Below are 12,004 nucleotides of genomic sequence, written 5' to 3'. Positions count from 1 at the left end.
GCCATGTCTGCGACCTACAGTACAGCTCGTGGCAATGCTGGATCCTTAACCCACTGAGCGTGGCCAGGGATTGAACTCGCATCCTCATGGATACCAGTCTGATTTGTTTCTGCTGAGCCATAGTGGGAACTCCATGACTCTTAACCATTTCTGATAACAACTCTGGAGAGTTATGATTCTAGTCTCTATCAAAACAGCTTGGTATCCTGACAAGAGACAAGATTCCACAACAAATGAAGGTGTTCCTGGTCTGAGAGTTCTGAATTGAGGTTCTCTCTTCCCAAACTGTTGCCACTAATCATTATTTAGATAGAAGTGGTATTCTTAAGGGTATGTGATGTCTACAACCTGAAATAACTAAGTTGATAACACAAAAGATATTGATCATTTACTTAATTGTGAACATTTTCTGAAGATCACCAGTAAGCTCTAAACCCAACAGCCACTTTCTTCTTTCATCTCTTAGCAGGCTTCAACATAGTTGACCATTTCTTTCTGTTTGATTAGCTTGTTTAATTTCTTCGATACATCACACATCTGATTTTTCCCTCCACCAAATGATCTCTCCTTGCCATTCTTCTTGATTCCTTTTCTTCAGCTAGACTTCTAAATGCTGGGTGCACCAGGACGCAGCTTATCCTTCCTTTCATTTCTCCTTTTCTATTGTCCTTTCTTCTTCTCTCTTCTAGAAATCTGTCCTTAGGGGCTTTCGTGTGGCAGAATGGCTTGAAATAGCACCCCTATGATTGCCGCCTTCATGTCTTCAGTCTCAATCGCTTACTTAGACTCCAAACTCACATATCCTATTGCTTATCTGACTTATCCTCTTAGATTTCCAATAGGCATCTCAAGTTTAATTTAGTCACAAGAGAATTCTTTATTTCCCACTTTCAAGTCTCTTCCTTGTCCAGTTTTTCCCTTTTAAAAATATTATTATGTAAATGGAACCACTATTTATTCATTTACCAATGCCATGATGTACAAATCATCGCCCTCTTCCCCCCCACATCTGATCAGTCAGTAAATCCATCAGACCTGCCTGTAGAATATGTCTACTTTTCTCCTACTCTGATTTTATGACCTTAGTCTAAGTTATCATCATTTCTTGCATGAATTATTGCAATAACCTCCTAACTTCTACTCGTGACCTTACTTTCTTTGCCCCTTCATTCTGCACAGAAATCAGAGTGATAGTTTTTAAAAATGTAAATAAGTTGTCATTTTCCTCCTAGAATTGCCCTAATGACATTTCATTGCATTTGAAATAAAATGCAAAGGCTTCTCGTAATCTATATATTCCTACATAAGCTTGTGTCTGCCTACCTAACTCTGACGACTTTAAATTCCACTCACACCACTGCTCATCAGGGCCTATTTGTTCCACTTCCTTCTGTTCCTGAAATGAACCAAGTGTCTTCTACCTTTGCACTTGTATGTGTACTGTTATCTAAGTTTATTACTCACTTGTTTGTATTATGTATGTATATATGTATGTATGCATATATGTGTGTATGTATTTTATACCACTAGGATGGAGTATTATTCATTAGAGCAGAGCCTTTTCTGTCTTAACCACATATTTCAATTCAGGAAAAACAAGAAAAGTGGCCAAAAATACTATCTTCACTATTTTTAAAATGGTACATGGTAGGAGCTTCTACGGTGAATAGCTCTTTTAGATATTGCAGGTAAAGCTACAGTTATGACTAGAAAAATGACTCACAGGATTGATATGACAAGTACAGAAAATCTGAAACCAGTCTCAATGACTTCAGTGACAAAAAACAAAAAAAAACCCCAGAACTCATTTTGTTGTCACCATGCTCAAATTATTTTATTAGTAAATACAAGTAGGATTGTGGTTGGGAATCAAAAGAGGAGAGAGAAAGAGTGATGAGATGAAATATTAAGTTTTAGGGGGTTACTCCATTTTTGAAATATTTAGTTGGGGAGATCCTGTACTTAAAAGGATGAGGAGACAATGAGAACAGTAAGTTCTAGGGTGGGTAAGGTGAAGGGCAAAGGTAAAGCTTTTCTTAAAAGGGTAGGGAGTACAAAAAAAGAGGATGGGAGTGATGTTGGTAAGTTTTACTTATATCGCTTTTATTTTTTAAATCTACATGTAACTATACAGCAATGAGATAGTACATATTAAAATAGTCTTTGCTGAATATATTTTCCGTAAAATAACAGTGAATGTCATATTTGGCCACACATAAAATTTTAATTACTTTCTGATTAAGAAAAGCATACCTTTGATTTTCCCATTAACAAGGTACTGATATTTTTTTTTGGGGGGGGACAAGATGCCATCTTTTTAACACTACAATTTATAATGCACTATAAAATAGTATAAATGTTACGGTGCCCATGGATTCTGTATTGTTTCTATGTGTAAAAACAGTTGCTAGAATTTGTATTAATCTCATTAAAAATGCAGTCTTGAAGTAAGTCAGAAAAAGACAAATACCATATGATATCACTTATATCTGGAAACCAATCTATGGCACAAGTGAACCTTTCCACAAAAAAGAAAATCATGGGCTTGGAAAAGAGACTTGTGGTTGCCAAGGGGGAGGGGGAAGGAGTGGGATGGATTGGGACCTTGGGGTTAATAGATGCAGACTATTGCCCTTGGAATGGATTAGCAATGAGATCCTGCTGTGTAGCACTGGGAACTATGTCTAGTCACTTATGATGGAGCACGATAATGTAAGAAAACAGAATGTGTACATGTATATGTAACTGGGTCACCATGCTGTACAGTAGGAAAAAAATGTATTGGGGAAACAAAAAAAAAAAAATGCAGGCTTTGTGATGATTTTTCTAGAATTTAATACCTGTTAACCTATATCCTTAAGGGTTTTCCTTTTTTGCTTGTGATAAGTTATCGTTTTGAATGAAATAGATTTATGAAAAACTTTGTGCTCTGACACTCTTGAGTGATCTTGATCTTGATCTTTAGTCAAACCTTGATCACCATCATTCTGGAAAGCCGATCCCTCCATGGTCAGTAGGGCCTCTGCATTGCCATATCTATTAGGCAACATCAGGCCTCATCTTTCCGAATTTCTTAGTAGCATTTGACTCAGTAGAACACCCCATCTTAAAATTCTTCTCTTGGCTTCTGGACTTCTTCACTCTCCTATAGCTTCTTTGGTCATATCTTCTTTTCTTGAGTTCCAAAAGGTGAGGCACCAGAGGGCTCAATTTTTAGACATCTTTATCAACTCTCAGTGATATCAGCTACCTCATACATAAAAAACACTTCTCCACTGATGATTCCTCGAGTTATAGATTTATCTCCAAAACTTCTCTGAAAACAAGACTTATTTGACAACTCTTTTTGGAAATAAAAAGGCTTATTAAATTTAATACATCCAAACCAGAATCTTTTATTTTCTTCTTTAAGATGTATTCTTCTTTCCGAGTTCCTCAGGTATGAGAATGATTTATCATTCACCCAGTTCCTTGGGTCACAATGCTCTGAAATTACCTTTGACTTCTCTCTTTTTTATAGTCCATATCAAATTCCTAATCAAATCCTGTCACACTTCCACACAAAATATATCTTAAAAGGTCTTCTTGTCAACTCCTATGCTACCATTCTAGTCCAAAGCAACCTCATTGTCCCCTGTGTTCAAAGACTGCTTCTTCCATTGCTCCTCCTGAGGCCCTTTCTAGAGTCTATTCTTCATTCTCTAGACCAAGAGACACTTCAAAATACGTGTCAGACCCTGACTTGACTCTCTTCATTCATAATATTTATATGGCTTTTCCTCATACTGAGGATAAAGTCTAGACCCCTTTTGTGGTTTACAAGACCCCATATAACCTGGTTCTTGTTCTGGTGATTTTTTTCCATCATCCTGCTACCACTCTCCCTGTTGCTCACTGCTATTTCACCAAAACCACCCCAGTTCTGTTCTTTGAACAAGACCAGCATACTCCTATGTGAGAGACTTTGAGTTTGCAGTACTCTCTGCTTCTCTCTCTCTCATTTGATCATGTTAAACATCACAACTTCAGAAAGGGTGATTCCTCAAACCTCTATTAATAGCAGAATTTCACTCCACCTTCTTGTTTAGTTCTACTTTTCTGCACAGCATTTGTCATCAATTTAAACTATAGCACATTTATTTGTTAGTTTTCTTGTTGTTGGCCTTTCCTCCTAAACATAACCTTCATAAGGACAGGGACTTTATTTTGCTCATGGATTTGTCCCTAGCATTCAGCTCGGCATCTGGTACTTAGTAGGCTTCTGATAAATATTTGTTGAATGAATGAATGAATGAATGAATGATGATTTATATTTAGGAACAGAAGAATTGTGCACAAATCTAAATCTTTATGTGATCTGTGTAGGACCTCATAGAAAGCTGTTATCACAGGGATTCACAGTGGGAATGTGAATGTCATGCTCTTAGATCAGGCAGAAAAAAGGTTGATGGTGACAGGCTGTGTGAGAGAGTACCACTTTGAGGTATAGAAGCTTGGATCTTCACTCAGCTGTACACCACAGTACACCTTATGGCTTTCTAAAAGTGTTCTGATTTTTTGGGTGGATCTATACTTATGTTGTTGGTTTAGGTTGGGGTTCCATTGAAGCAGAACTTGAGACAGGGATATGAATGATGTGATTTACTGTGAAAGCGCTTGCAGACAAGGGAAGGAGGAAGAGAAGATGGGGAAGAGAAGGAACTGAGCAAGAGCATAGTCCCAGGTAATCTAGTCTTGGCCTGATTACATGATAACGGCTCTGGATCATAAACTATACCATAAAGTTATTTCATTCTTAAGGCAAGGGACCAGAGTCCATCAGCATTAGCCAGTCATTGACCCTGGGTTGCTTGATTGTGGGGATGAATGTTTTCAGGTAAGTCAGAGTCCCTCAGTGGAGGGCCATTCTCCAGGGGGGAAGCTGAGAACCACTAATGGCCAACACTCAAAGCAGCTTGGGGATGGTACCCCAGCCCACTGAAGGGGAGCCGGGCAGCCCCCCACCTTTCTACGGTGGTGTCAAAAGGGGCTGTTTGTGAAGCACAAGTACTCATTCATTCAACAATTATCTATCATAGCTGTCCTGAGTCAAGTACCACCAGTCCTGGGAGTCAGTGGCAAACAGACATGGTCCTTGCAGCATCAATAGGGAGGAAAAGACACTTTAATAAACATGCACTCATAAGAAACATATCATAAGATACATATTGAATTATCACCAAACTATAAATTGAAGTAAGATTGTGGAAATAAATCCATGATATTATATAGGTAATTGTTTCCTAAAAATTATCTTTGCTGTAACTCCTAGAATGATTATATTAACTCTTGATTATGGTCATCTTTATCTAATGCTAGCTGTGTATTAATCAAATAGTTCTCAGGATTATTTGAAAACTCAAATAGAAGAAAGACATGTTTTTTAGCCTGGAAATCATGTTGGTACACAAGTCTTATATTTGATCATTTTTCAAAAATCCAAATGATTTTCTCTTAGTGGGCGTTGAAACAGAGGAAAAGTAGCATTAAAAAGTTTAATGGCAAATAAGATCTTGGGTTGGATGCTAATTCTCTTTTGCATTTTATAAATTACCTCCTTGATCCTATCCCTGACTGGCAAAGGCAAGGATAGGAGATGTATGAGAATGAAGGGTTTTGTTTTCTTTGAAATATTCAAGTTCACAGACTGCCCACAATTCTTTTGTCCATGTGGAGGCTAAAATTTTATTAAAGTCAAAGAATTATTATAAAATGTTCACCATCATAAGGCTGGCACAACTATGCTTAAAATATCAATATTTGAGGGACAAAAAAGTTATTTGAATAAATAGGTATAGATTGTTAAGTTTCAAGCAAATTCAAGAAGTTAATACAGGAGGTTAAGACCTACCATGGACAGTATAGTAGGCAAACTTGTTTTATACATTTAATTATTAGAGGGAAATACACAAAACTATTTTTAATCACCAATAAATTAAATAATAGCAAATATCCACCAGTAGCTCCTGGTTTTTATCTAAATGTCTATTTTCATATTTTAAAAACATAATCTTTGTAGGTACTAGGGAAACTATTATATTGAAAAATAAGCCAGCTAATGAGCAACATAATACATATCAGTAAAAGAGTGTATTTCTTATTTTCTTTTCCATAGAGAAAAATTTCAAAAGGAGATAATTCTGTCAAAGTGTCACCAAACCATCTCTGCAGGAGAATACAATGCCAGCAAAAATAACAAGGCTTATTTTCAATAATTCTGTCCATACCTCAAATCCCTGTGGTCTTCCTAGACTCTCTTTAATATGTTTCCATGCAACAAGAATCTCTGACACAGACACACTTGTAGCCTTGACATCTGTGGGAGCAGCACTGGGTTCTGTATGAAGGAAAATGGAAATAATAAACCATGATGGTAACAAGTTATGCCTACCAAAGCACTGCACCTGAATATGTCAGTTGTTACTTCCTTCTACCTTATTTTTGAAATGAAGCACTGTGGTGGTTATGAAAAATACAAGATAAAAAGATGATCTTTTGGATTCTACACTAGAGGCAAGTCTCATAGCAACTTACCAATAACAGATAGCAAATCTAGCAAGACAGAGATCTTTGTTCTTGAATTAACTAGGACACTTCTGGGGTTGTTAAATTGTTTGACTTAAACTGTCTGCTAGTTTAGCATAATGATGGAAAGAATGGACTAGGAGTCAGGCCTGGTGTTTTTTTGTTGCTGTTGTTGATTTTTGTCTTCAAAAAATTATTTACCTTCAGGCAACATGCTTTACCACATCTTGAGCCCCAGTTCCATCATCTGTTATATGGGCATATTGACAGTACTTAGCTTATAATTTATTTATTTATTTATTTATTTATTTTAGTGCTGCACCCAAGGCATATGGAAGTTCTAGGGCTAGGGGTCAGAGCTGCAGCTGCTGGTCTCTGCCATAGCCACAGCAATGCCAGATCTGACTGTGTTTTACAATCTACACCTCAGATCACTAGCAACACTGGATCCTCAACCCACTGAGCCGGGCCAGGGATTGAACCTGTGTCCTCATGGATACTAGTCAGGTTTGTTACAACTGAGCCACAATGGAAACTCCAGAAATGTTTAAGATTAGTTTTTTTTAATGGCTGTACCTGCTGCATATGGAGTTCTTGGGCTAGAGGTCGAATTGGAGCTGCAGCTTTGGTCCACACCACAACCATAGCAATTTTGAATCTGAGCTGCATCTGCAACCTAACTCACAGCTTGTGGCAATGCTGGATCCTTAACCCACTGGGCAGAGCCAATGATTGAACCTGCATCCTCATGGACACTATGTTGGATTCTTAACCCGTTGAGCCACAGTGGGAATGCCAAGGTTAGCTTTAATTGGAATAATACATATAATTTATTTAGCACAGTGCTTGGCCCTTAAAACATTCATTCAAAAAATAATATATTTTTAAATTTTATTTCTTACCCTGCATAGGCATGTGTATCTAAATTTCATTAGATTTCTTTTGCTGTTGTTCTAACCATAAAACTACATTTCCATGATTATATAAGGAGTGTGTTATGAATCATGATATTTAAAAGCATGCATTGACTTTTAAGACAGGTATGGATCAAAAAGAAAAGTCCCCAAAGGTCTCAGTGCTTTTGCTTAAAACTACCTTTTCACTTGTTCCTATGCTCAGTGACCTTTCTCACTGTTTTATTTTGTTTTCAAATACACCATGTCTGACTGGCATCCATCAAGAGGTACACTTTATTTGAGGTTGTACTCTATATGAGGAACAAAACATTTTCAGCTTTGAAGTTGCTGAATCATAAATACTATGTCACAAACACACGTTAAATGAAATGGCAGAATAAAAGGCCATACGTTAGTTCAACCCATCTGTACAAAGTCGATTTAAAAAAACTCCTACCCCATAAAAATTGTAGAAACTTTGATTCTAACCCTACATTACTAGTAGGACTTTGGAAGAATCTGTTGAAAAAAAAAATTTTTTTTTAGATTGAGGGAACCATATGGCAAAGGCAGAGTTCTAAATAAGATATTTAAATCTTAGAAAATAAAGGGAATTATAACATTTTTTTCTGAGATTTTTATTTTCCTTTTCTAATGGAAGTTGGCCACATATCTACCACATATCTCCAGAGCTTTTATATATTATTAACTGAAAAATATAAGTAAGAAATATCTACCCTTGTTACTGTAAAAGAAGCCCACAGAAGACTTTTCAAAGGTACATATTTGTACCAAGCAATGATTTTTCTTTTGATAAAGTTTTCATTAAAATTATATTCTATACTTGTGTTAATTTAAAGTGCTTTGGTAAATTCACGTTATTCTTTATACAGAAGCTGACATTAATTTTCCCATGGTATAAACTATATTTTTTTCATTCTGACCCTTGAATAGCTTTTATTTTATTTTCCTCAGTGGTTTCCCTTATCCCACTTTCCAATTGCCTATTATTTGTACATTTACCAGATGAAAAAAATTCTGGGAAAAGCTTCTACTTTTATTTCATTCTAGAATTCTATTCAGCAGACGTCCAACAAAAGTTTTTTCATTGCCTATTTAATAGCAGTTAAAAATTTTCCAAGTAAATGAAAAGAAATGTTGATGTGCTTAAGTGTGTACACCTGATCTCCAGGATTTAGGATATGATTATTTCCAAGGAAAGCCATCCTTTGAGTATCATTTACTCTTTGGAAGCAGTTTTGCTTATCTTTTAAGTGAATGCATCACAGGGATTTGTGTGCCAAATGCCTTCTTTCAATTTTATTATTGAGGCAATTACATCTTTGTCAAAAAAGATTTCAGGGGGATAAATAATTTTAGAAGCACAAAATATGTGGTTGAGTGAGAGCCTTTCTCTTTACCTCTAGAGAAAGAAATTTCTCTCTCAGCTTTCTGCAGCATTACAGTTTAAATACTTTTAAAATAGAATGAAGAACATTTCTAAAAAGTTAAAAATGAGGAAAATATTCAGAAAATTATTTCCAAAATCAGTGCCCTCATTTCTATTTAAAAGCTCTAAGACTTTTTTTTTTTTTTTTTTTTTTTTTTTTTTTTTTTGCCATTTCTAGGGCCGCTCCTGTGGCATATAGAGGTTCCCAGGCTAGGGGTCGAATCAGAGCTGTAGCCACCAGCCTATGCCAGAGCCACAGCAATGTGGGATCTGAGCTGCATCTACAACCTACACCACAGTCTCGGCAACGCCAGATCCTTAACCCACTGAGCAAGGCCAAGATCGAACCCTCAACCTCATGGTTCCTAGTTGGGTTCGTTAACCACTGAGCCACAATGGAACTCCTAAAAGCTCTAAGACTTTTAAATCAGGGTTAGAGCCAAGAAGACATTTCACAGCTTGTACTCTTGGGGGCTAAATATTACAGCTGCATCTAATTAAATGAGGGTAAATAAAATAAGAATCAAAGAGTCTTTTTTTAAAATTTGTTTTCATTGCTGGATATAAACAGCATCAGAAGTAGATCCATGCTGATCTGAATTGGAAATTTCACCATGTAAAATAAAGTAACCTCAGTTTACTTCCACAAGTTTCAATTTGTATCATTTATAGCTGAGTAACATTTTCATGTGTATCAAAAAGTTGATCTGCAGGCAAGAGTAACTGACTAGATCATAGAATGTCTGCTCTGGGTTGCCACAAGCTGTTCTCTTTAGATATTGTATTTTAACTGAATGATGGAAAGTCACAACTAGAAAGAATTTTAGAAAGTCACCTGGATCAAAGATCACACACACAAATGTCTAGTGGGTCTTCAGTCATATTTTGTTTATCCAAATAATGTATTAAATTAATTAAATCTAACATTTCATATAAAAATAAGAATTTATGGCCTATTTTGGGAAAAACAAGCTTGAATCTTTGGGTGTTGGTAGATGAGAATCAACAGTTAATTGCATTAGTTAGAACAAATTCTTTTTAGTTTGCCAGATTCTCTACCACTCTCTCTTGTCTCCCACTGGGACTACTTTACTCATTACATTTCTTACCTGACCTCTATAGGCTTTTGAGTTATGAACCTATGTTTTAAATCCATGCTTTCATTTTTCAGATGAAAAAAGTGACATATAAACAGATTGATTTATCCAAACTCTGCTTCTGGCTCTGAAGAGCCCCAAGTAGAACTTAGTTCTCAAGTGCTCTTTCCTCTGTTGTTTTTAAATGGCACCAAGGAAGCAGCTGGCTTATTCTCTATCTCTTTGGGTCAGTTTGCAGGTTACAGAAGAGATTTTGCGGTAAAAATATATGGTTCATTCTCTTGTTGCCTAATTGCTTACAAATAACTGACAGATGAATGGATGGAATAAGATTAAAAACAAACAAAAATAACAAACCGAATGGATGAGGGGGGAATAAGCAAAGGTGATAATAGTAACTGCCATTTATTGAGGATTGGATATATGTCAAGCTTTATTCAAAATTATTTATATGTGTTAATTAATCCTCCCAACAACCCTACTATCACTAGCACTGCTTTTCTGATGAGGAAATTGAGGGACAGAGAGGTTAGGCAACTTGCCCAAAGTCACACAGGTACTGGAGGGCAGAGAGGCTTTGTAGAAGGTAGTCAGGCTATGACCAACCCACTATTCTGCTTCTGTGCATATATTTGTGTTTACATAGCTGGTGCCTCTTTCCACTGTCTTTCTTCTCCTTGCCCACCATGCCTAACTTCTCTCAAGAATATTGATAATGGAATCCCCACTCGGCCTCCCCAAGTCTTGCCAGAAAACACCTAAACCCTCATCATCTCCTATTTAACCCTGCCCCAGGCTTACTATCAACTCCTTCTATTCCTTTTTCATGGAATTTTTGATAACTTTGAACCACAGCTACATTACTCCTCATAGAGCTTGTCATATTCAAGCACCTCTAACACTCTCTTGATCTATAAATCCCGGATATTTCTTGCCACTCTGTGTCTGTCTCTTATGCTCGGTTATTTGATGAAAATTCAGGCACTTTTTTCTGAGGTTATACTAGTGTTATATCTAATAGATTCAAAGATTTAAAGTTTTTTTTTTTCTTTTTCACCCATGATGATATTAATGAGGCCACAGCTAACTCTTTCACTCCAATTTTGGTATATGAAGTGGACAGGCTGACTGATAGAATTCAGTTTTTGTTAGATTAAAAATTTTGTACAGCATTATCATGTTCATGAATTTACATGATACATTTGTATTAAGTGACCCGCCAGCTGGAGTTCTCCAAGTAATATGGGGGGAGGTGCTTGTAATATTGATTATACATCCGATTCCCCAGGAGGGGTGGGCAATAGCATTAATCAAAGGAGAGTTTAATAAACTGTTTGGGAAAAGGGTTATGGTTCCACTACTTAAAAATTCAGTGAAGACAGCTGTAGTTGAACTTTTACAGGCACTAATCCAAATGGATCATCTGGCAAAGACAGGAAATTATTCCTCGTATTTTACAACTAATATACCAATTTATTAATTTTCAAGTTCACATAAATCCCACTGAGCTCAGTTTCAGCTAAGGGCTAATCTGGAGAATAACACCTCATGAAAGCCAGGTTTTAATTTGAGCTTCGATAGCTCAATTTGGAAGAGGATAATTGCATATCATTTTCTGCAAACAAGGAGAAGATTTTTAGTTTTAATAAAAATAAAAGCAGCACACATTTACATATAAGGAAAAAAAATACCTAGAGAAGGCTAAAGCATGTCACATGTAAACAAATCTTTCAACCTATAATTAATCTCTACTGAATCTCCCTCTATTTTTCTATTAGATATAATTGAACATTCAGGTTTTTTTCCATTTCCAAAGCTATAGCAGCAAGAACTAAGTGGAAAATAAATGTAAGTTTAATAAGTACTTCTAGAAATATGGACATGAAGGCCAATTTACTTTTTCATGTTGGAAAAAATCTTTTTTTTTTTTTTTTTTGTCTTTTTGCCATTTCTAGGGCCGCTTCTGTGGCATATGGAGGTTCCCAGGCTAGGGGTCA

At 36.3% G+C, this 12,004-nt stretch overlaps 1 protein-coding gene across 2 annotated transcripts in view; it reads right to left on the bottom strand.

The window, feature by feature from the left end:
• The window catches only part of CNTN5 (contactin 5), a 1,210,258-nt gene that overhangs the window by 28,354 nt on the left and 1,169,900 nt on the right, over positions 1 to 12,004 (bottom strand). For both annotated transcript variants that reach the window (XM_003129801.6, XM_021102337.1), the window contains exon 21: positions 6,267 to 6,376. In XM_003129801.6, coding sequence (XP_003129849.3) covers positions 6,267 to 6,376 — 110 coding nt within the window. The remainder of the gene's footprint in view (positions 1 to 6,266; positions 6,377 to 12,004) is intronic.

Source organism: Sus scrofa, chromosome 9 (genome assembly GCF_000003025.6).
Source record: "Sus scrofa isolate TJ Tabasco breed Duroc chromosome 9, Sscrofa11.1, whole genome shotgun sequence".
Classification (NCBI taxonomy): domain Eukaryota; kingdom Metazoa; phylum Chordata; class Mammalia; order Artiodactyla; family Suidae; genus Sus; species Sus scrofa.
Note: the sequence above shows the minus strand (reverse complement) of the source record. Positions and strands in the feature narration are given on the sequence as shown.